We start from the raw sequence: 25,603 nt of genomic DNA on the forward strand, positions 1-25,603 counted from the left end.
CGGCAGCCACGGGACAGAGAGCGGCGGCCGGGATCTGAAAAGTGCTGCGGATCCACCACCTCCCACGGGAAACAAGGGGAGCGCCTGTCCTGGGCTCCCACGGCCCAAAGTCCACACCACAAAGTGTCCGTAATTATTTAGCTTAAGGATAATCTACATCTTTCAGATACAGCCAGCCATCATCTCCGAGGTAATCTCAGGTCACGGAGTCAGAAGGAAGAGTAATCAGCCGTTCTGAGTGTGGAAGACACAAAGAAACAAGCAGTGAGAATCAGACGGTCGTAGCAGGTTCGTTATCATCAGGGTGTTGTGCCACTGATTTCTGCCCCGGCAGCCAAAGCAGCTGGAGCAGCTCCAGCCCTGGTGCCTCATCCTCGCCCCTGCCCTGCAGATTGCCCTCTCGTCAGTCCTGCTAATGTGGAAACTGGACCAGTGCAGCAATGCGGGGTTAAAAAAAGCACCGTGCTCTGCACAGATGGCCATTATTTGGCCCAAGGAGGCAGCCTGGCTAACTCAATTAATTCATAAAGCTGCTTTTGCTGTAATCACATTGCCGTGGCTGTGGTTCCTCACCAGCACTGGCTCACCTCCCGGCTCCACACCTCCCTGTTTGGGGATGTTTGTCACCGAACGGGGTAACCCCGGTGATGTGTTTTACAGTGCAGGTTCACAGATCCCTGTGAACCACGGGGCAGGGAGCAGCTGCCCAGGGCAGACCCAGATCTGATTACAAAGGTTGGGGAGGGTTTGTGGATGGAGAAAATACCAACAAAACAACTTCTGGGAGATGCTGTAGCCCACAGGACAGGCTCGCCACTCAAGGAAGTTCAGCCAAGTCTTACGGTGGCAGCAGAGAAGCCACCAGAGCCCCACTTCCACCCACATCCCATCACCTCTGCAGGAGCCACCAAGGGACTGGCCAGCAGGACCACACATTCAGCCTGCAATGACTGGCAGGAAAAGCTCATCAGGACCACAGCTGGAGCTGGTTTATCCCTTGGGGCTGTCCCTACACCTCCAGGGCTGGATGCACCAAGTGCTGGTGGCTCCCAGACCCCAGCAGCTTCACCTCCCAGAAGATGCTCCCAGAGGTGGTGACAGTGGCTGCGCAGAGCCATGTCCCTGAGTGAGAAGACCCCAGGGGCCTTGAAACCCAAGAAGTGCCATCCCAAAGTGCTAAATCTGTCTGAATTCCCACAGCTTCAAGAAGTTACCCCCATGGAGCTTTACTCAGCCAGTACAGCCCTTGCTCTCCTGATTGGACCATCCTGCCAGAGCGCCTTTGCCCCACCACAAACCGTGTGGCAGAACCAGCAGCAGCATTACTGTGCTGGGGGGAGAAGCTGTTCCAGAAGCTGTTCCCCCTGTGGGGGCTGCAGAGGAGCCGCTCCCTGCCCGAGCAGCGTCCCCTCCTCTGGCTGCAGCAGGCAGCTGGCACAGCGCACGGCTCTGCCTGGCACCGAGGCCACGCTGCCTCTTGGCTCCCGACACCCAGTAGAGCCCACATCCCCAGACAAGCTGCCTCTCGCCAAGCTGGAGCAGTTTCGAAGGCTTTGAAAATCAGATTTCCAGTTGGAGTAAAAATCAGCCGTGCAGAAGCTGATATTCCCAGCCTAATTTGCCTGTTCACAGAGCACAGACACCAGCCGATTTCCCTAAATAGCCCTAATATCAAATGGCTTGCAAGCAACAAGCAAAAGCTAATGGACCACTTCTCCATTTCAAGAAGAAACTGGTTTTAGAATCACAGAATCACAGAGTCATTTGGGTTGGAAAAGATTTCTAAGATCATCCAGTCCAACCCTGAACCTAGCGCTGCCAAGTCCACCACTAAGCCATGTCCCCAAGCACCACATCTACACACCTTCTGAATACCTCCCGTTATGGTCACTCAACCACTTCCCTGGGCAGCCTGTTCCAATTCCTCACAGCCCTTTCAGTGGAGAAATGTTTCCTAATTTCCAACATGCACCTCCCCTGGCACAACTTGAGGCCATTTCCTCATCCTATCGCTTGTTGCTCAGGAGAAGAGACCGACCCCCACCCCGCCACAAACCCCTTTGCAGTAGCTGTAGGCATAAGACTTGTTCTCTAGAACATGTTCTCCATGTCTTCTGGAACATTTTCCCAGCTCCTGCCCCCCGCACACCTCCCGCAGTGCCAGTGTCCCCAGGGATGCCCACCCTGACGCAGGCAGCCGTGCTGCAGCCTGGCCACGTGCGCAGGCACCTGGAGCTCTCTGATGCCCCACTGAGCATCCTCATCCTGCTGCACGGGAGCTGCTCCCCACACTGTTTCCTCTTGCACTTCAGGACCAGGTTTGTTTTAAACTTGTAGACAGGGCAGTTTCTACCTTGCTGGGATGGAAAATGGTGCTATGGACTCGGTTAAGCACCAGGGAGTTGCTCCCACTGCTTCTTTTCTCCCTTCCTATATGCTGCCAGTGGGATATCCACCAGCTTCAGCAAGTTTAGACAAAGTCCCCTTGTCACAGCCCTGGAGGACTCACCCTGGCTGTCCTCCACTCTCCAAAGCTTTCTCTCTTCCACAGAGGCACAGAAAAGCCTTAGAAAGATTTGTGCCCTCTCTTACAGCATTTTTGCACCTGTCTGGTGGCCAGGCCCCTGAAATAGCCCAGGAAGGAGGCACCCCCCAGAGCTTTGCTCTGAGCCACGGGGCTTGTAGGTCCAGCAGAGTGCCAGAACCAGGGCATAACCCCACACCCTGCCTTGGACGCAGACTCGGGTGGAAAGGGAGAGAGAACTCACACCGTGATGGAGAGCTGACAACATCTCCCCCATTGGAGAAGCTCAGATTTAATGCGATCCTGCGGGGCTTTGTCTCAGAGGGTCCCCCAGCCCAGCCTGGATTGCACCCAGCCGGGGGCAGAGCCACGGCACCACGGTGTGCCGGCAAGTGGGAGAGGTGGCAGAGCCTTGTCACCAGGCTGAGCTGCTCTGGGCTCTTCGCATTGCTAGAGCTTTGGTTGTTAACCACGTTCTCAGGCTTTTTGTGTTGTTGCTATTTTGGTAGGTCTGGAACAGGCAGGAAAAGGAATCTGGAGGCTCCGTCTCCTGCAGAGCTGATGTTTGTGCTGACCCGGCGTGGGATGCTGTGGGGCACAAGCCGCATTGCTCTGGGTCTGGTGGCAGCACAGCTCACACGGCGAGACCAAAAGCCGCCTGCCCTTGAGCCTGACCAGACTCAGCACCAAGGCTGCACATAATGACAGCTGGGCACAGGAGCTGCTCATCACCAGGCACAAGGAGGTATTTGGGTGTTTTGCCCCCAAGATTCACATTTGCATCACTTAAAGCACTTTAACTGCTCAGCACAGCGTGTTTCCCTAGTCCCACAGCTGTGGGTCACCCACCAGCTGTCTGAACCCAACCCCTGGGGGACCAGAGGAGCCCAGCACAAACTGCCACTGTCACACACCTCCCCTTAGAGGCATCCCCGGACACGAAGCAAGCAGACGGAGATGTTAACCACATCCACACTGGGCACACATGCCCGACAGCACTCCAAACCCGATCCACGCACACATTTCTCTTGCCAGCACTGCCGAGCCCACACTCCCAGGCCAGGCTGAACCTCTTCAGTATGGGAAAGTGCTGGGGCAGCCGTGCTAGGTAGGAAAACCAGCGCTCAAAGGGCCTTTCTGTGCTTTGAGGCTGTCAGTGGGGGATGGACCAAGCCTCAGAGTCCATCTGAGTGCACGGAAGGGACATGTCTCCGCACCGCTGCTCCCATGACCCGAGCCTTTTAATCAGGGCCCAGAGATCATGGCCTCAACCTCTCCCTCTGGACTGAGTCCTGCCCTACAGCCAGGCTCTCTGGAGAGGCTGTACACTGGGTTGCACGGTCTCAGCTGTCCAAATACAGATGCTAGGAGGCGTCAGGAGCTGGCAGCTTGCTGAAGTCTGCCTCGACTCGGGTCAGCGGATGCAGACGCAGCCACCGCTTCCCCAAGCAGGGCGGGAAGCTGCAGATGCAGCAGTGCCTGAATGCAGACTCACTCCTCACCTGGCAAAAAACAGCCCCTGGAGCGAGCCACCTGGCAGGAGCATCACCAGAGGAAAGCCCCCACCGCAGGCAGAGCCCCGTGGTGCTCCCAGCAGGGATCCCAAGCAGCAGGGCTGTGTCCGCACGGGTCGCTTACCTTGTTCTCTGGAGGAGCCGATGCCGGATGTTGCTGCTTGGTGATGTTCTCAGCCAGACACCAGCAGATCCTCTTCTTCTGCTCCTGGGAGTAAGCCTCCAAACTTAATAAGCACTCCGACTTCTGACGTAAAGGAAACACAGGCAGAGAGAAGGTCATTAGCTGTGTGTCGCAGGCCCCAGCTTTGTTTGCAAACTCCTCGCTTCCAACGCACTGTCAGATGAACGCGAGTGTAACAGGAGAGCGCGCACCAGCGTCCGGAGCTCTGGGCATGAGAAAGTAAAACTGATGGGAAATCAGCTGCACAGTGGCATCTCCTCCAGACAGAGGGAGAGAGGCTGCTGCGGTGCAGAGCAGCAGATTTCTGCTGTAATAAGTGGGAGCAGAGCAGTACGGCGCGGGCAGAGCACCAGCAGTTCTGCACCCTGTGCCATCGCAGTGCAAACTTGCTTATTCAGCCAAATTAGATGATGGAAATTGCTCTTTGCTGTATGCAAACATCAGTGAGGGGCTGTAATGCGAACTGATGAAAACAAGTGCCTTTGGGCTGGGAAGGGCTGGGAGGGGTGCAGGGGCAGGCCAGGCTCGCCCTTGCTCCTTCATTAAGGCACGCGTCGGGGTCGTTTGGAGGAGGATGCTCCAGCTCTGGTCACGCGCTGCCTGCGAGCAACGTGCAGCAAGGGAGGAGAGAAAGGACAGGAACCCACCCCAGCTGAGCCCATCGCAAGCCTCAGAGCCTGCCCACCACCCCAGCCCCTTCCCTACACAGCCCTGTTGTGATATGGACCTGTTCCTCTTTGACATGGCTTCTTTGGGCCAGGTCCCTCTCATTTAAGAAAGCTTCTTACCAAATGCTCTTACAAATGTCTCCCAGTGCTTAAAATGCTCATCTCTTGTGCTAAAAAAAATAATTAGGCTTTAGTAGCAACTGATGCCCGTTGGAATTTTGCAGGTCTCGCTTTAAAAACAGTCCAGAAATGCCCATGGCTGGGTTACCTCCTTGTGTGGTCAGATGTGAAAAAGAGTGGAACTTTGGGACAGAACTGAAAAGAAAGAAAAGAAGTCGCAAACTAAGAGGGTATAAAAAAGGCCTTTCATTTCCCTCTAGGATTTCCTTGCAAAGGGGCAGGACTCTGCTAGCCTGTTTTTCCCAGAAAGGTCAGGCAGAACTAAGGAACTTGCACTTTGTGACTCCAGAGACAACACAACCAAAAGGGGAAATGCCATTTAGTCACACCATTTAAAACTCTGTTTGCATTGGATGCTAACTCGTTCACGTGTAATTCAAAATTCCTTCTAAAGAGGTAAACAAAGCAGCCTCCTATGTCAGCTCTAGAAAAACAGATCTCTAGTCCAGCTCTTTGCCCCACCAAGGAGACTTCCAGAGAGACAAGATTTGATTTTTCTTATGCCTGTGCATCACAACATCTATTCCTAGAGCAGAAATGGGCTTAAATCCTGAAAATGCATACTCAGGCTTGCTTATAAACCGTCAAAATCAAACAGAGGTTTGTGATTCAGGGACACAAGGTGCTGTGCCTCCCCTTGCCCCATTTCCCGACTGCTCTGATGCTCTGTGCACCCGCTGGCACAGCACAGTGCTCTTTCCCACACCTGATGTCTTGGTTTCTCCCAGTCCCGTGCTGGCAGATCACCAGGCTGTACCCCTGTGACACCCACTGGTCCCTCAAAAGGCGCTTCATTGGTTCTGCTTTCAGAGGGGATGGGTGCACATCTGCCTTGCTGGAAATCCAGGCTGGCACTTACCCACCCTGCTTGGGGCAGAAGCAAACAATGGCAAGGACTCAATGGAGCCTAAAAACTAACAGCCCTGCTGCAAAGAGCCCAGTGCCACAATGATGCTGTAACGAATGTACGCTCCGCTCCCTACCAAGCTTTTGCAATTCCCCAGGCGCAAGGTTTAAAGTGATTCCAAGGGCGTCTCATCCCCCCTTGCTCATGATAGATGCACGGCTCACCTACCCCTGCTGTGCAGCCCCTCGTTGATTTGATTACAGTCCCCATCTCCCTGATTGAATTTGGCATAAAGCGATGCTCAGCCGCCACCGGCTGCCGAGAGCAAAGTGCCCCTCTGCCTCCCACTCAGCCTCAGCGAGCCGGCGAGACTGCCCGGCCCCAGCCCGGTGCTATTAAGGCCAGGAGTAGAGATCGTCCTCTGGTCTGGTCCAAGAAGTCAGATGGGGAAGCCAACTGCTCCCCCCCCCTTTTTTTTTTCTAAGCTCTATTTCAGTTTTATCCAACCCAGGAGCGCAGGCTGATTGATCCCTGGGGCACCGTGGGCAGGGCTGAGGTGGGACATGAATGGCCGAAATTGCATTTGCCCAATCTGTACACATTTTGCTGTCATTTCTACTCTACAGCAGTGAGGTCTCAGCACCTTTACAGTGACCTTAAACCTCCCCAGCACATTTTCAAAGAGAAGAACCATGTTTCACCATCTCTCAAACTGCTCCTCCAGATAACGTACACCTGTGCTGGGGGAGGACGCAGCCCAAACCTCAGGGCTGAGCACTCCCAGCTGCTAAGGCACAGGCTCCTGCTTGCAAAGTGCTTTGGGATCCAGCCAGACGGAGAACAGCTACGTGGGACGGAGATCTACCTAACGGCACATCTCCCCAGAGGCCAGCCCCAGCCTAGGGACCAAGCTGAGCAGCTCAGCACAGCCCGGAGCAGGGAAGCGGGGCTGCAGCGCGAGCTGCCGCGCTCGGGAGCCGCTCTGGGAACCGGCCTCCCTGCTATTGTTTTCATTCAGGGAGGCTGCCGCTTCGCCTGCCAATATTTACAAAGAGAAAACAGGGTTTAAGCTCACAGTGCTGGGAAAGGAGGATGCAGATGGCGTGAAGGGGGCGTTTGTGACCAGATAAAGTGAGCGACTGAAGTGGCTGCCAGTTGCTTTCTGACCGCGCTCACCCCGGCGTTTCGAAAAAACATGTTATTGCAGCTGCCACACGGGAACCTCCAGCGAGCTTGCGGCTCTGGGGCAGCACCGGACCCCACACCAGGGCTGGGCCCATGGGAGATCGGGAGTAAAACATGTGTAAGTGGAGGAGGACCCAGACTGGCCAACACAAGCCTCATATGCACCCTCTTTCAGCCAGGGATTGCCCAAAGGATGACTCCCATCTGCTATATGGGAAAAGCTCCCTGCTGTGGGTGTCCCTGGGCTGAGCCCCAGCCCCACTGCGGAGAGATGGCAGGATTGGGGTCAGGGCAGGCAGAGCTCCAAGGTGCCCCAGTGGACACTGGCTCCACAGCCGAGGGCCTCCTGGAGAGCAGCACCACGGCTCAGGAAGGGCTCCCAGACCCTACACACCAAGTCCCTGTGCTGCAGCCACGTCCCTGGGTGCAGGACCCAGCACAAGAGCATTGTGTGCACAAGCACAGCTCTACACATCACTGCAAAGCAGAGATGTAATAATAACGAGCTGGCCTCAGCCTAACACCTTCAAAGTCTTGAGCTCAGCAACCAGCCCAGCCCAGGGGCTGAGCCCATTCATTGCCAACACCCCTCACACCAGCAGATGCAATCCCAGGGCAGCAGGTCCCTGTTTCCCCCTGCAGATCAGGGGATGTGCTCGGCTCCCCTCCCCAGCTCCATAACCCCCCTGCAAGGTTCATGGCAAGGTGCTGCAGGGCCACGGCTCACAGCCCAGCTCAGCTCTGCCCAGCCCCTGGCCTCGATCCTTCTGAGCCTTGGTCCACGGCCAAAGCCAGCAGAGATCCCAGAGGGGAAGTACCTCGGAAATGGGCTCCAGACTACAATAGCTTTCAAATCACAGAGCAAACCCTCCACCGGCGAAACAGCAAGCCCTGGGAATATCCTGTGCACAAAACATGGGCAACTGCTGGCTGGTTACTTCATGACCCACAGAGCTAGGTCTGATGAGAAAGTTCAGTCTGCTCCTGTGCTGGGGGGGACATGGGGGCCAATCTCTTCCTGTGGTTTTTGGACTGCTGGGCACAGTGGTGGTGCCCAAAAACCGAACACTGGTGATAACAGCACGGGTCCTGTTGAAAGCCAGGATAACCAAAGGAGTTCACGGGTGCTTGAGCAAAAGATGTGCATGGAGCAGCCTTTCATGGAGCACAGCGGTCTCTGCAGAGAAGAGTGGCTTGTGGCCGTGTGGCTTGATTTTTGGCTCTATAGCTGAAGGTAAAGAATGGATGCACCCTATCCTTGCTTGCAACACCAAGGGCTGGCTCTTGGAAATGGGTTTTCATTGTCCTACAGCCACCCGTGGACAGGGAGCGGTGCCAGCATTAAGGCAGCACTGCCACTGCATGCTGCAGAGCCACCCCTGCACAGCCACCCCTGTCCCCAGCTCCCCCACCTGCATCTCTGGCACAGTGATGCTGTGGGGACGAACGATGCCACAGGGACACCGCAGGGGGGCACAGCCTGGAGGGTGCTGAGCCTCCAGGAGGATAAGATAACACAAAGAACCTTTTGTTTTCACCCATTTTCAGAACAGCCAACAAAGACAGGGCTCAATTTGTTTTTGCAGAGCAGCAGGCTGCCCTTAAGTGGTTCATGGTGAAGGCGACAGCCTTCACGGGAATCCCCAGCCCCGAGACTAGCTAGATACTGAGCTCCCATGCAAACACTGCTTGGGCAAACAGAGATCAGGTCCAGCACTTTCCTGCAAGCACCCTTCCCTCTTGGGCAGGAAGGGGGGCTAGTGCCTGAGCATTTTTTAAATTTCTCCAAGACTTTAACCACATCATATCAGCTGCTCTTTTTCCCAACTGCTAGGAATTAGACCACAGAATTTACACCAGGATAAAAAAAAATAAGAACTTCTCCAAACAGTACATTTTGTGGTCATCTCAAAACTCAGTTTCAAGTTGAACAGCAGAAAGATTCACAGAACCAAGGAGGCAAAGTTCCCCTGCTTATCTGTTTCTCCAAGAGGAACATGAGCCCTCCCTGCTCTGCCCTGAACTGGGAGCTGTCGTAACACCTGGCCATGGACTATGCCAACCCAGAGCTTCTGCCACTGGTGTCACCTCATATCATCTAACCTGGGTGAACACACACTGGCAGAAGAGACAGAGCCCAGGGCTCTGTCTGCACAGAGGAGCAGCCTGGCCACCAGCTCCAGAGCCACAGCTTTGCATGTTCTGTCACAGCGTAAATGTGAGGAGAGTGCTGGCTTGAACCGAATGAACATTATTTGAAGGAGAGACCCTCTGATACAACTGCAAGCACTCCAGGTGCACTGAAATGTGGGGCGCATCCTGGGGATGCGGGGTAGGGCTGTATTTTAGGAATGCATCAGCGTTTGGGGTAATCTGTGCATGGGTTCACATCATGACATCCTTAAGAAGCACTTTTCAAGACATTGGCAGCCTTGCTCTGGTGTTAGATCCCCGTGCCTGCAGTTTGGACTTCTCAGCACTGTGCACAGGGAAATCCAGCGACTGAGACCTGCCATCCTTTGGGTGGAGGAAAATGGAAATTTCCATTCAGGAAAGAGTTAAGCTGTTGCTGCAGGCGTGACACGGCAGAGATTCAGCGTGTGCAGATCAAGCATCCAGCTTTCACGTGAGCTGGGTGACTCAAGGTGATGCACACCACAGCCCTGCTTGGTGTGCGGCTCCGGCAGCCCAGAAATGAGCCACCTCTTGCAAGACACACAGGAATCAAGGGAAATGTCAAAGAGCAGGAAGGGATTTTTCATCTGGCAACATCTCCTGAGCAGGACCAGCTCAGTGGGTAGGGGAGGGAATCATCCTTTTTGCCAAACAGGACTGGGAGCAGGAAGGGGGAGGCAGAGGAGCACACTGCATCTTCTCTAAATGTGATTCAGATTAACGTAATAAAACTGACAGGAACAGGCAGCAAGAAGTGTGCCTGGATTTTTGTTACTGAAGCCCTTAAGTGTGACTGATTCCAACATTTCTAGCCTTGGCTGAGGTGTTTGCTCCATTGCAGCCCCTGGGAGAGATGAACTTCGAAATCCCAGAGGATCTTCCACCTCACTGCAGCACAAGCCCAAGCCACAAGCTCATCTGACAAATAACACTGCCCACAAATCTGAGAAACATCTCTTTTCCTATTACAAATTCGAGGGAATGAGATACAACTTGAACTGAGCACACAATCCATCCCACAGATAACCGCTCTTCTCCCACCTTCTCCCATCCTGCATGCAGCACCCGGTGCCCGCAGACTCCTAACTTTCTTTTTTCAGGCACCCCAGCTACCTCCACCCCGTGTCGCTCCATCATCAGGCAGGCCATCACAGTACAAAGCTCAGGATTTTGTGTTTAGCTGAGGCTGGGGGACTCCTAAATCACTGCTATTTTTTCTCCAGCAGCTGCATTTAAAGCCCTCAGGCGGTGAGTTGTGCTGGGGGCTCCCAGACCGGGCCCTCCGGCTGCCTTGGGGTCAGAGCCAGGCACAGCCTTGAGGTTAAGCTGGCTTTTTTGGCGCTGAATTGAAGCCACTTATGGGTGTTTTCTTGTATTAAGCACCAAAAGAAGAAATGGAGCACTTCAGAAGGAGGGACCAAGACATCATGGAGGCTGCTCAAACCTCGTTAGGGAGCAGAGGAACCAGGAGGGGCAATCACACTGCAGAGCCCAACCCAGGGTACCAGGTCTTCTAAAATGCCAGGAAAAAGGAAAAGGGAAACAATTTCCTTGGCTTTGACTGCCAAAAACATCCTGTTTGGAGTAGAAACAAATTCATTGCAAAATGCAATTCTTCTGGCTGTCACTTTTGGGTCAGAGAAGAGATGAATGGGGGAAATCCCGAACTGAATCCCAAACTTTTATCATTACTGATGCCATCTTTACACTGCAGGAGCTTGTGGCTGCTGATCACCTTTTCTTTCCCCAACAAACCTTCCTTAGTCACTTCTTACCCCTGCAGACCTGTGTATACATTCCTCTCACCCTCCTGATTTGTGAAAGCAGCATTAGCTTTGACCCACCTTAACAGCTAACCCCCACTGCTCTGTCACTCAACTACTCTCTTTATCACCTCCTACTTCCTCAAATTTTGAGTCATACACACACGTTATCAGGCATGATTTGCTGTTTTCTACCATGTCAACAACTATTCTGGATGCAATAAAGCAAGAGCCAGGCTTCCTGAGCTCTTCCAGGCAGAGCAGTGCTCACAGATGATGCTGTTGAGGCTTGAGACCAGGGTTTTTAACTATTTATTAGGTACCACAGCAATTTCCTGTCTTTCTAGGTTTCCAGGCCATGTTGCGTCACGGCAAACCAAGTGCCTCTGAGGGCATCTGCTCCAGTATCTACCACATTGCAGTGTGTCCCTGAGCCTTTAAGGCCTCTGTACCACACGTAAACTGCTTTTCTAGGTTCATATTCCCTGCATGGAGACCGGGGCCTAAAGGGAATTAAATTTAGCAATGCCCTGTTCCTGGGAGGAACAGAGGACACCATGGGGAAAATTAATTCTATGGAGCAAGCCGGGATATCTCCAGGAAGGCCATGGAGGTGTGCACGTTACCCAAGGCACAGTATCGGCCCTCAGTGTAGAAGTGGCTCAGGTTAAGGAGCATTTGTTCAAGGGGTGTCCTTGCCAGCAGCTGGGACACAGCTCCATCCCCACCAGGGGATGTGCACAGGAGCAGCACCACACGGGAGCAGGGACGTGGCTGCAGAGACCCAGGGCTGGCGGGACAGTGTCAGTTCTCTGAGGTTTGCCTAGAGGATCTCCCGATGATGCACATCTCTGAGGCAGAACAAGATCAAGCACAGATCCACAGCATTAATTTGCTCGGGTCTGTAAGCGTGCTCAGGCCAAGGAGCTGCTACTGAAAGATTTTCTGTCAGAGCAATTTCCCCAGAGAAACACCAGTGTCTGCAGATGAAAACTTCCAGAGAAAAAGATCGATTTTGCTAGCACTGATACAATGAAAAACTTAACGAGCTATTTGATTTTTAGTCAGTTTGTTCTGAACATGCTGGGTTTGAATCAAAAATTTCTAACAATGCAATAAAACACTGATCTGCGGTTTCCTATCAGCGGGATATTTCCGGAGCGGGAAAGGGTGTGAATATGGTCCTGGACCACGCTCACGTCTCTGGACCAGCTCCCCGGGAGGCAATCCATTCCCACCGCATGGTAGGTGCTTTCTCTGACAGGTTTTACACGTGTTATCACAGGGGCTGTTTGTGCCCTGCAGGAAGGGGGTGATGGGGCCAGTCACCCACACACTGAGTCCAATGGGGTGGAGAAATGGGGCCCACACTGACTCAGCCCAAAGCTTTTGCCAGCAGGGGCTGCACAACTGCTGTTAAACCGTTTCATTTGGATTTAAAATACTAACACGGAACTGGGTTTGTGTGTGTTGGTAGCACATTCGTATAACGGCTGGCAATTAGAGAAGTTACACAAGCTTCCAGGTCTACCTGAACAAAAGGTACCATCCTCACTACCCAAATCCTGGCTTGCTGGGACCACCACAGCTACCCCACGACCACCACAAGGAGCCAAGAGCAGACCTTCCTCTGGTCCTGCACCCTTTCCAACACCAACCTACATTTAGCATTTCCCACCCAGGAGGCCATGTGCTCCACCAGGACCAGGGCCGCTTGCACAAGAACCTCCAAATATCACAATTCACACCCTGAAGAACCTGTGAAACAAACACCACTCCTGCTGTAACCTACACCAGGCTGTAAAGATCGCAGTTTACCATCTGCCTGCAAATGCCTATAATGCACAGGATTTAAGCCCTGTGAGTGTCTTATTTACACGTGGTTAGGCAGGATGACTAACAGCAGCTTTTCCATGACACACCAGTTTCCCTGAAGGTTGGAGTTTTCTTTCTTGTTGAAAGTTAATTAAGACATTTTGAAACATACTTTCATTTCTGATCACACTGGATCCAAATGCACAAATACCACCTTTTGGGGCAAAACATCACCCCTCTGGATGACAAAGGAGCAGGAGGCACACAGGCTGCTCAAGGCCTCAGCAAAGCAATATTCCTGTGGCAAATGTTAAGTTGGCCCGGCCCCGTGGGCTCCCTTTCAACTCACAGCAGCACTAAGTACATTACAGCTCGTTGTGGCTGATTTGTGGGTAAGAAACAGCAGTATGAGTGCTTCCACCCACCCGCAGGCCCTGTCACGGCCGTGCAGGGACCTGTCTGCTCAGGCCACAGTGATGGGGAAGCTGGGACCAACCCTAATGCCCCAGCCAGGCAACCACACAGCAGAGCCCACAGACAGCTCCCAGCAGGACAAGGCCCTGCTGACCAGCCCAGGGATGCAAAGGGCAGGCCGGGAGCAGGTCAGGAGGGAGAAATACCCCTCATGGGTGACACGGGACAGAAGAGCCACATCCACACGAGTGTCCTTTCCTTCTGCACCCTTCCTCAGAGCTTTCTAGCTGCCAGGGGTTGTTGTGGGGGTGGGCAACAGGACAGAAGCTTCTGCCAGCAGGACGCAGGCTCAGAGCACTGCTGCACCGCAGTGCTGGGACCCTGAGGGTACCGGGAATGTGCCAGGGCCACCACCACACTGGGGACACCCTCATGAGCCTCCCACTGCCCTGAGCACCGCCTTGAAGCAGAGCCAGCCGCTCTCTGCAGGCAGCCATCCTTGCAGATGGAAACCGTCTCATTACCCAGACAAGGATGCTGAGCTTTGCACCAGCACAACAGGAGGTCACACACAGGAGCCTGGCACCCAGCAGACCCCACATCCGTCAGGCAATGGGGCTGGGCTGGCCTGGAGACCCCCAGCACAGCCCCCTTGTGCCACTGCAACACAGGAGTGCTACGGTGGGTCCCAGTTGCTGCTTTTATTTAACAGCAGGCCATGTCTCAAACAGCCCCCCCCCCCCCGAAATATCCTTAACAGCACAAACCAATGCCCCCATCAGCCCAGCAAAGCATCCAAGCCCATGCAATGCTTCCATGCACAGCCAGTCCACAGGAATGCCTTTAAAAAGGACCTTTCTCTCCCTCCCAGGGGCTACCAAGTCTAAAAGCCTCCCAGTGACAATCCCAGCTGCAACTAAAGCTTCACTGCTGGGAAACGAATGTGGGGGGGAAAAAAAAAGAGGGGTGACCTGATTGTGACGTTCTTCTTAGCTCTCCTGCAGGAAGATGCTTGAACCCCCCCAGGATGGTGCCCAAGACAGCATCTCATCACTTAGCAAGAGACCATCTCCATCCACCTGAGGTCCCCTTCTGCTGAGGACAGTTCACTGAGCCACAAGAAAAGCCTTTTTCTCCTGCCATTGCAGGAAAGACCCAACCAAGGCCATGGGGCTGGGGAACCCCCCACGTACCCTACAGGCTGGGGCACATCAAACCCAATCTCCCCACCTTGGTGAGACCATTGGGACCCAAAGCAACCCCAGGGGTCCAGGAGGAGGCCTTGGGGAGGCACGGGGCACCCTATGCTCAGCAGGATGCCACCTTCACGCTAGGGGCTGCCCTGAAGACACCTGAAAGCTGGGGCTGGCACAGTGCAGGGTACAAGAACCCACTACTGGCTACAGGCAGAAGGCTGCCTGCTCCAAAATATCTAGAGTGGACAGGAGGAACAAGAAGGGTTTTGCACAGACCCATAAACATGGCCTGTCCAGAGGTACCGTCCTCTACAGAAGAGCATGCCTGGAGGAAGGCGAATGCTTCACATTTTCTATGCAACTGCAATGCCCCAAGCGCAATGGGCTCAGCAGAGCCCAGAGAGCCAGGGCCACCTAACCCCAGCAGAAGGTAAAAGCTAAGCCCTTGCTACACCTCAAAGATGAGCCTTAGAGGGCCACATGAAACGCAGCCATCTCTTGTTCAGTTACTCCTACTTAGGGGCCTAGAGCTCTGAATTAAACTCCAAGATCCACAGAGATTTTTTCCAAGCACACAAGAGAAGGCAGGAGCACCCCATCGCCCAGCCGGGATGGCACTGGCAGGCAGCTGCCGTGGTGTTTGAGTCACAGCATGGGGACAGCTGGGCACAGAGACATCACCCGCCCTGAGGAGGCAGGTCCTGCCCGACCACCCCCAGAAGAAATAAAGACGGAGAAGGAACAAGAGGGGGACCTGAGAGCGAGCTCACCAGCCCATGGTTGCGCAGCAAGTCAGGCTTTGGCCCAAGTCCCAGCCGCTCAAGGTGAACAACTTCCATCCTGGACATTTTCATCCAACTTTCACAATAGCTTATTATTTTGTGGTGCTGCTGAGCAATGTTTGCCTTTCTCCTCATCGCCCTGGGGATCTTTCCCAGACCCAAACTTCCACACTGAAAACACAAGGCCTTGAAACCAGGAACACACTAAAGTCAGTTGAAAGGAAAAAAAAATAATAACAGCTGCAGCATTTAGTGATTAGGCAGGACCAGCCACTGTGAACCAATTTTGCAGTCTCCTTGGCTGCTTCACGACACAAAAGTAACCGTGCCAACGTCTGAGCGATCTCAAATCTGTTTAGAGCATTTAGCTGTGGACCAGCCACACACATTTTTAGAACTATGATTGTGTCTGTCTGAGCTTCCTTACTTTATTAGAGGGCTTCAAACCTGGGCATTTGAAAACGAGAAAAGCAAGATCCCTGAAAAGTAAAGTGAAAACAGCTGGCAAGGAATCCCCGGGTGAAAGAACCCCAGGAGAAATCAAAGGTGAGATGCAGCGAGGAATGTCCACCTGCAGTGCACAGGGGGGGAAAGAAAGCCTGTCTTGGTGCCTCCCAGCCTCTCCCAGCTCTCAGATTCCTTTTAGCAGCTTCTTACTAATATATTCTGGCTACAGCTATTATGTTTCCTTTCCAGACCTCTGGCAAACAAATTAAAATGGAAGTTAAATTCAACCCGTCCTGTGCTTCTTGCCCCAGCAGACAGAAGCAGCGTTGTTAGTACGTGTTCAGCTCCCACTGGAAAGTTAATTTGGAAACCGGCAACACTCACCTCTGCAAGGTAAAGGATGCAGAATTTCCGATCTTCCAAACCTATAAAGAAGAGAAAACAGGATCACAATCAAGCTACAACTGCATTTCTGCAAGCGGGGACACTGACAGAGGAATTGGCTAAGAGACAGCGTTTAATGAATATTTATTGTTGTCATCCTACAGTACCAGGCTGTGATCTGGGAGTGATGTATGCTGCATCTGCGGGGCCATGCACCGGGCAGGCCGCGCCTGCATGGTTTCTTGCATCAACTCACTGTGCTGTCGCAGATTCTTCTTTGGGCTTGTCCTTTTGGGAAAAGGGTTGATTCATTCAGAGGCCACGTGTGTACTCTCCTGCCTGGTCTGCCACAGCACGTGCAGCTCCATTCATTTTGGGTGCCTGTCCTGGGCACCAGGGTCTGATCTCTCCACATTTCCACAAATGCTTTGCTCCCAGGAGGGCTCACCAGAGCAGCTCCCACTCCTATGTCCTTGCTCATTCCCAGCTTCTCCCCCCTCAAGAGCCCTCAGAAAGGGCAGCTCTGCCGAGTGCTGCCTGTCCCAGCCTCCATCAGAGCAAGGAGCTGGGGTTGGTGCATCTCCAAGGAGTTGGAGCCAAACCCCAGTGCATGGGGAAGCAACTGAGATAGGGCAGTGGCAAGAGCCCACCCTTGCTCCACAAGGCTGAGGGCAGCTCCCCCAGGTCCTGCCAGCACGGTGCCACTCAGGACCTCCCCTTCCACAGCTTTGGGAAGGGAGGAGGTGCTGGAGGCAATGCAATGGCCAATGCTGCAACCCATGTCGTGCTAAATCACAGAGCAGCCTGGTCTCCTCACCACCAGCTGTCCCTGGGGACGGATGTGTCATGCTCTGGCTGCTCCACCAGGCTGTCTCCAGCAGGCCCAGCCTTCTCTGTCCCCAGCACAAAGGCTTCGCTGAGGGATTCCCTGGTCTTTGATCCCCACTGGTGGGACACAAGTCTGCCCAGCCCAGGGGAAGCCAGCTCTAGGCACATATCAGCCTCACAGGAGGACATCAAGCCACCACGGGACATGGAGGACATGGGACATGGGAGGAGGACATGAAGGCACACCACAGGACACCCACCTCCCAGAGCCGCTGTGTCACCGCACTTCCCACCAGCGTGCGCTGCCAAAGCTTTGTCCTCACTAGCGTGTGGCATGGCTGGGCAGCAGCTTTCATAACCCTTTTAACGATGTTATCTCTGCCATGAGATCAGCTCCGCAGTCTGGGCACGGCTGCAGATCCTTTCCAAAGCAGCATCAGTGCAGGCTCTGCTTCGTTTCAACAGCCCGTGCTGTGCCCACAATGGAACAGGCTCCGCACAGCGGTGGAAACGCCCCGCTCCCAGAGGGCAGCGATTCTCCTGCCACAGGCAGCAGCCCAGAGGTAAAGATAAGGGCTGCGACCCACTGCAGAGCTCAGATGTCACTTGAGTCCCTCTGCAGGCAACAAGAAGCCCATGAACAAGCGCGACAGCTTGGAGCCGTTTGCTGGATGTCTCTTCCAGCTGCCTTTTGGGGGACAGCAGGATTGCCTCCACTGCCAGCTTTGCTTTTAGGGCACATTGCAGCAAACAGGCTGGAAAGTCACTAAAGGGACACTGGGACACCGTGCCATAACACGCTGCTGGAGCCCAGCCCCAACAGTACCAGTGCCAAGGGCCTCCTGTATGAGGAGCTCCCAGGAGTTTCCATTGGGGTCCCCCCCCGCCGCCCCACTGCATCCTCACCTCCAGGAGGGCAGTGGTGACGGAGCACATGCCCACCTCTGTATCATGCAAAACCCATTCACCGCTCTCCACAGCTCTGCCCAAGCTCTCCCAGCACCCTCTTCCACAAAGCCCAGCAGGACCATCAGGGAGTGTTTTCCTTGCTAAGCCACAGCCTTCGATGGGAGGCACTCATCCAGAGTTTTTCCCATGGAGGGAGGGTTTGGACACAGGATCCGAGCCTCCTGCTGGCACACATCAACCCTTTCTGCTGCTTCTGCTTCCCATGGTGGTCAACAGCACCAGAAGTCCCATCTTCTCAGCTGGGCTCTGCACAGCATCAGCCGTGACCAAATTCACCACAGAGAGGAGAGGCCCAAGGGGCATCATCCAGGCAGCAAGCAGAGAGCAGCTCCTGAGCTCTCCAGCCCATCTTGCAAAGCAGCTTGCAGGAGAAGCAATGGCCCAGCCACTTGTCCTCAGGAGTTTTAACCTTGTCTGACCCGAGGAAGAGGCCACCCCCAGAGATGTGCACCCTTGGCAGGGAAAGGTGATGCTGGAGTGCAACAGCCTGGGGTAAAACCCTGCTCTTTGAGCCCCTATTTACTCATTTATTCCTTCTGGCTTTCCACAGTAAGAAGTGAACCCAACAAAGCCCAAAACCAACGAAATTAAGTTCTGTTCTATCTCAGTGCTAGTGATCTCCACAGCCAGCAGGTCCTGTCCCCATCCCTAAGGCCCGCTGCTTCATAATCCACATGGCCAGGCCTCACAGTGCCTATCGGACACGCGGAGATAGAATAAGGAGCTGCCCCAGTCCCATTCTTCCATGAAGAATTGCCTTCAGCTGGGAAAAACTAGGAACTAACAGACTGCTCACGCTGCCCAGCCCCACAGCTGGGCTCCAGCTGATGCCGATCCCCAGCAAGGCGTGACAGGAGGCAGGAGAGCAATGGCAGTGCCAGGAAGGACAGACCCGAGCGCAGATTTCAACACAAACCAGGTTTGCTGGGATTCTTCCCGTGGGGATTTTCCAGTCTCCGCAGGGCCAGGCTGGAGCTGCCCAGCTCATGCTGCTCGTCCCCTGCCCTGCAGCCCACCGAGGCCACAAGGGACAAAGGGGCAGCTGCAGCCCCGCGCAGGGCTCCGTCCCCACCCGATGCTGTCTGTGCCTTTTTTCAGGAGCCGAACAGTGCGAACACCCTCAGCCAAATACCCTGAAATGCTAAAAGGAAATAAGCAGGAGGAAAAAAAACCTCACTTTAAGATATTTCCGTTTCTTCATGACGCGTTGTGACTGGGACTGGCTTGTCTTTCAGGGTAACTCAACCCATCCCTGCCCTGGGGCTGGGCTGCTGCACAGGCTCAACGCAAGCAAGAGGAGCGTGCGAGGTTCTTGGGGACACATCCCCATCCCCGGCTAAGCCCCGTGTGCCCGTGCTGATGCAGGGCGGGCATTTATGCAGCTCCTGGCACAGCAGCAGTCTCCAGTGCCGCCCTGCCTCTGCCCACCTTCCCTGTGCAACCCAAGGAAAATGTGCCGGTCGTGGGATTCGGGTGGTGCACACCAGGTCAAGAAGAAGGGAGAAAATGGAAAACAAATGGTCCTGCTCCTTTCCACAGCCTCCTTGTGTGGCACAGGGGACAGTGACACAGCCACAACAAGGGCACCCAGCTCCCCAGCCATCGTATCTGCCCAGCGAGGGCAGGGCTGCATCCAGTACTCTAAGAGGAGCTCACAGGGTGCTGGGGGGCCCTGGGTGTGTGGCGAGAGAGAAAGGCTGCTGTACACGTCCAAACCAAGCACTTGAGAGTGGACAAGCATGTCACCCTCTGTGGCATGTGTCCCCAGGGAGGTGTGGTTGGGTGCGAGCCCATAGGGCATGGCAAAAACGTCAAAAATCAGAGTCTGGTCCTCTGGATATCACGAAGCTGTTGGCTGCAAGACAGAGTGTGTTGGGATGCTGGGGACAGTAATGGGATCCAGCCCAGGGATGGGGCTCACAGGTGGGGGTTCTCACTCGGGTTGCTAAATGGGATCGCTCTTCTGTCCCCAAGCCAAGCACACACCCCCAGGGGGCCGGATCCCAGCAAGGCAGCGGTGATAGCATGGAAATTCCCACAGTATCTAGTGAGGAAGCCAGCCCTGTCGCACTGGAAACATTGGCCAGCGTGGTGCTCATCAGCCATGTTCGGCTTCTAAAGCAGGAAGACAGAGCATTGTAAAGCAGATTATACTGATTTGCTTTCGCACAGTGCAGCGAGCGGCAGAAACAGGAAACATCACAATGGTCTTCAGTGTACCGGAGATGTCTCAATTGTTATACTCAGCAATACGCCTGTTCCTATTAATGTGCCATTCAGTTATTTAGGAGACCAACAGAAAATCTCTGCCAAAAGGGACAGGCATCTTTTCGCTTGTTCCACCCGCCTTTGAAGCAGCCCTACCCAAACCAGGAGGGTGAGCTGCCTGAAAACCGACTGTGCTGGATTCCGGGCGTACGGGGGGCGGTCCGGCACGGCAGAGACAAACATCCCCTTCGGAGAGGCTCCCTAAGCTACTCCAGATGTGATCTAGCCAAGTTATTACGGTAACAAGGAAATAAGTGGCAGAAAACTGCTCACGAAATCCAACTGCTCTGCCTGAGGTTAGGAGGCACGTTCCTGTGCCGAGCTGCCAACAGACCTTGGTGCACGGAGCCGCCGCTGCGCTGCCAGGACATGCAGCATGAAGGTGATTTCTTCAAGGAGGAGAACAAGAGCAGGGCTGTGCAGCAGCCTTTGAGAGCAGCCAGGAACTGCACGTGCAATGAAGCAGACGCTGACCGACAAGTGCTTCAGCAAGGAACAATTTCTTTTGTCCTTTTCTTAGTAACAAACGCTGCTGAGAACAAACTCAACAAATCCCAGAGAAGTTCAATGGCTTTTCTAACCAGCTTGTGCCCTCCGTGTCCCTCTTCCTTCTCACTGTTTCTGCCCCACATTCACTAACAGGTTAGTGAATGAATCTAGGAGCAGAAAAGTTGTTGGAAAGGGGAAATAAGAGACGGGCAGCCCGCAGTGCCATTGCAGACCCCCAGCACCAAGGGTGCTCAGTGCTGTGTCCATTCGAGTCCCAAACACCTCCAAGGATGGAGGTCCCACAGCCTCTCTGGGCATTTGAGCACCCTCATCACAGGAAAGCTGTTCCTCACACCTAATCCCAGTTTTCCACAAGCCCTGTCCAGCAGTACCTGCTGCCTGGGGCTGCCAGAGCCCTGCACGGCCAGAGGCGGGCGGCCATGCACAAGATGAGCCTGTGGCCAAAGAGCGACCACACCAAAGAAGGAACAAGGTGGGACTGGGCCTGTGGCCAAGAAGTGGCTCCACTGTAGGAAATAGGATGTGGTAGAGCAATTTGCTCGTTCCTCTTTTGACCCCGAGTAGCTATGGCCATCTTAGCCACACAGTCTCAAAGTTTCATCTCAAAATAACTCATTTCAAGACATGTTCCTGCCCTAAAAGCCCTCCCTGAGCCCTCAGTGGGATGTGAAAGCCCAACCAAGGTGAAGTGAGCAAGGGCACAGCCCACAGCCTCCCACCAAAGACAGGGTTTGCTCTTTCCTCCCTGATGGGGTGTGCGGGGGGAGCAATGCTAGCGGAGGGAAACCGTGGGCAGCCGAAGGGAGAAGTAGTGAAGCAAAGGTCAGTAGGGCTCAGCCAGCCTCTCCTGGAGACAACTTCTGAGCTCTCTCAAGGCACCGTGGGGAAAAATCTCAAAACTTCGTTTTCTTTCTCAGCAAGCCCCCACTGTAGGCAGGGTAACAGCGGAGAGGGGAGCATCCCAGAAGAGCCAGACCCCAGGGAGTGCCCATCCCTAATTGCTCAGGCAGGGCTCCAAAGCTGTGCCACCAAAGTGTCCCCAGGGCATGCCAGGGGATGGAGCTCCCAGGGACTGGGTTAATGCAGGGCTGGGAAGGGTGCTGCTGTACCTGCACCCCAACAAAGGATGATCTGGCAGCATGAGCTGGCCAGCACTGCTGCATACTGGAAGCAATGGGACAGGGGGGTGCTATCCTGTTGCTGGCCGGGTGACTTTATAGCTTGCAGCCCAGAAAATGACCCAAACACCTCCAGCTGCTGGCACAGACACTCACCCTCCTGGAGTTTCACACTCTGCAGGTAGAGGGGGTTCCTCAGCACGTTGCAGCGCCCGGGCTCGTCCTCCTTGGTGAAGAGCAGCAGGTCCGAGTACACGAAGAGAGTCACCTGGATGGCACAAGAGCAGCAAAGAAGGCATCAGGAACTCATCTGTCGGCACTCAGTGGCTTGGAAAGCTCCTCCACTCCGAGAAGACGCACCAGCCATGAGAGGCAGCCCAGACACCCCTGCCTTAAGGGACTGGTTGCTGTGACACCCCTCAGAGTGCTGCCAGAAAGCCTCGGACAAGGCTCCCCCAGCTTGGCAGCCACCTACCGAGGCTTGTGGAGTCCCGTGACAGAAGGGATAAACCTGCCCGACAGTGCAGCACCGCACAAACACACCCTCTCTGCTCTCTCGTGTCACTTCCCATTTACATGAGTTATAAATCAGGGGAGCAGGAGGAGAGAATGAGTTACCAACTAATCCCAGCACGCTACAGAATTTGCAGCCTAAAAGCAAATGTGGTCTCCCTGAACACACCCATGGAGGAGCCTCTCCCCGTTTTCACTCTTTGTATGCCCTGTTTTGTTCCGTTTGAGGGGGAAAAAAAATATTTTTTTTTCAAAAGCAGAACCCACAAGAGCAGTTGCAGGGAGCAAACTTGATAGCTTTTAAACACCACTGACAGGTAGAAAGCAAACACTGAACTGCACGTCTGCCCAGCTCTGTGCTTGAGCAGCCACTCAAGTGTCCTAGAAGCTGGGAGCTACTCCAGAGCAGTAGTATGTGCTCCCAACTCAAAAGGCAGATTGTGTTCTGCTTCTGGCTCTTGCCTGAGGTTGTTCGTTCAATCAGTACAGATTATTGTGTTTTTTAAAATGGAAGAATCAGCTCCTCTGCTGTACTGGAGATCCTTGACCCAGAAGCCTGGCTGGGTGAGTGGCCTGGTGCAATCGCTGTGCCAGGAACTGGGGTTTGAGCCTGTCCAGCTTTTCGGCAGAAGGTGGGGGCATGCAACAAAGCTTAGAAGATGCCAGGAAGGGGCTGCAACATGCCAGGGGGCACACTGATGCTGGACCCTCTGCATAATGCTGAACCATGTTCTGCTCTGGTCTCCGGACACTGCACATGAGCACACAGCTGCTTTTAGCCACTCCTCAGGATGCTCCCAGATGCCTCCCAGCACAAAAGGAGAGCACTTTACAACACCAAGCAGCAGCAAGGAGGGTTTTGTGGCCTTTTAGCAACTCATTTGCAAAAGCAGAAAACAACCCAGCATCTCAGGGGCTGGCACCACTGCCACCACCAAGTCACCCTCTGAAAGGTGACTTTGCCCAGGACAGGGTCTGAGTCACTGTTTATGGGGACGCATTCCCGGTACAGTTTGTCTCCGTGCCCGGCGGCTGACAGGCACATGTCAGGAGGGGGACGAGCTGGGCAGCAATTTATCACACGGCACTGAGTCGCGTGTCAGGACAGCGCATCTGACTTTGCAACCAAAATCAGGCCCTTCCCACATGATTTCTCCTTGCTGTGCAAATTCATTTTTGTGGGATTCTTAATAAGCAGAAAGCTACCAGCATGGCTTTAATGGACAATTAAAGCAGGGAGTGTCTGTTTCTGTCTGTATTATTTGGAAAATCCCTTCCTCTTGCTCTCAACATGGCGTTGGCCTAGAGCCCACATTTCCCTTCTTCGTTACTTCTGACATTATTATTACTAATACAAGGAACAACAAAGTACCAACCACACTATACTTTCTCCCATGCCTCTCTTGCTCCATGCGGCACACTTCGAGGGACATGCCCCAGTGCCATCCCAGGACCCTCAGTCTCAATGAGATGTTCAGGCATTTCGAGAAGAGCAGCTCAACAAAGCCAAAGAAGTAAAAGCACGACCAGCAAGCGATAAGAGAAGAAATGGAGGAAAGAAAACACACACCTAACACACAAGGAATTTTAAAGGCAAAGAAAAAGGGATCGAAGAACTAGCAGGGAAAAAAAGCTACTTTGAAACCAAACAGATTTAAATGGGGAAACACGGCAACACAAACACGTGCCAAGTGTTTGCAGGTACCATTGGGCTTTTACGGGAAGATGGGACTGATTGAATTCAGGATGCAGAGGAGATAAAAGCACGGTTGGTGTGGGTTAAGTAAGAGCATCTCTATTAGATGCTGCTTCCAGGAAGACGTTTGATTTCAGAGCAGCTCTGCACAGCAGGCAGGTTTACAGATGTCGGGGGGGGGCACAATGCGAGGCTGCCCCTCGCAGGCACGCAGCCAAAGCCCACCGACAGCACCCCGGTGCTGCGAGGCAGGGCTCGAGCTGGTCCTGCTGGCAGAGGTGGGAGCGAGACCCCCCCGCAGGGCTGAGCACAGAGCCTGGAGCCCTGGCGACCCCTGGGCAGCAGCCAGGAGGTGGGAGAAGAGGCAAGGGATGGAGCCAGCCGGCCAGGGATGCACCCAGGGCTGTCCCTACACCGCAGCCTCGGGGCAGTGTGCCCCTAACAGCCCCTTGCAGACAGGTCTGGTACCTGCCGTGATGTGTCACAGGGCTCACAAGAGTGAAAGAGCAAACAAAAAATAAACGCAGCGCCTGCACTCATCCAGGCATGGCACAGAATCCACCAGAGCTGCTCCTCAGAGAGTTTGAGTATCTTTGTCTGTTTTCCAGAACTAACTTCACACTCTAAAATGAGAACGAAAACGAATGAGATGATGAAAGGACTCCTCTGAAGGTAGAGACAGGCACACCTGTGCTATTACTAGAGTGGAGCATGGCCACATGGCAGTCATCACACCGACGTTTCAGTGGGAGGGAGTAAATTGTACAGGAAAAAAAAAGTTTGGAGAGGCTGACACTGATGTCTCAGACTGTTCATCAGCGTGTGCTTGCTCCACAGCAAGCAGCAAAGACCCTTCTGTGGATAGATTTGACTTACTACAGAATGTAACTAGCAAAATATTGTTACAGAAGGAAGAGGTACATTTAAAGAGTTTCATACAAGAAAACATGAGAAAATGAAAGCCAGGAGGGGAGGTGGGAAGTGCTGGGTTATGTGCTTCCCCAGGAGGAGAACAGGGGACCAGCGCCGCAGAGCCCTGCCGCAGGAAGGGGGAAGCGATGGCTGTGCCTCCTCAAGCAAAGCATGGTAAAAAAAAAACAAACAACATGACAGAAAGGTGCTCAGGAATTAAGCCTTGCAGCCAAAGCACCTTGGCAGTCAGGCTTAGGAATAGTTAACTTTCCTCCTAAGCCCGTGCTCTTCTGCATACCTACACACTGCCGCTGCTGTTTGGGGTAGGGCAGGGAGGGGTCTGCATCCAGTAACCGGTGGTTCAGCAGCACAGCCCCACAGGACGGGTCAGTGCCCACCCTGCCTGCAGACACAGCTCCCCCTCTCCAGCAGCAGTTTCACAGCCATGCCCAGCAAAGCAGAGGGAGTTGAGGAAGCAAAGTGAAGCAGAGGCAAAGTGAAGAAGAGGTCTTCCATGACAGAGCTCTCAGATGCTGATGATCGCCTGCATCACTGGCCAGAGATTGCTGTCTGCAGTTGGCTAGAGCAAGCCCAGCTATCTCGATCACACATCTTTCCCTAGGACAGATCCACACACATTTTGCACCCATTTACTAGTACTGGATTCTCCTCCAAAAGAAATGGGTGCAACCTCAAAGTCCAGTTAGAACA

At 53.9% G+C, this 25,603-nt stretch overlaps 1 protein-coding gene across 6 annotated transcripts in view; it reads right to left on the reverse strand.

Moving 5' to 3' along the window:
• The window catches only part of RGS3 (regulator of G protein signaling 3), a 77,027-nt gene that overhangs the window by 18,836 nt on the left and 32,588 nt on the right, over positions 1-25,603 (reverse strand). For 5 of the 6 annotated variants that reach the window (XM_038164992.2, XM_027470785.3, XM_072025211.1 and 2 more), the window contains 3 exons: positions 21,928-22,039; positions 16,079-16,119; positions 4,163-4,285 (listed from right to left, as the gene is read on the reverse strand). In XM_038164992.2, the coding sequence (XP_038020920.1) occupies positions 4,163-4,285; positions 16,079-16,119; positions 21,928-22,039 (276 nt within the window). Of the gene's footprint in view, positions 1-4,162; positions 4,286-15,235; positions 15,320-16,078; positions 16,120-21,927; positions 22,040-25,603 lie in introns of those variants that run through there. The other variant, XM_072025212.1, reaches the window with a different exon arrangement.

The sequence above is a fragment of the Anas platyrhynchos genome, chromosome 18 (genome assembly GCF_047663525.1).
Source record: "Anas platyrhynchos isolate ZD024472 breed Pekin duck chromosome 18, IASCAAS_PekinDuck_T2T, whole genome shotgun sequence".
Classification (NCBI taxonomy): Eukaryota; Metazoa; Chordata; class Aves; order Anseriformes; family Anatidae; genus Anas; species Anas platyrhynchos.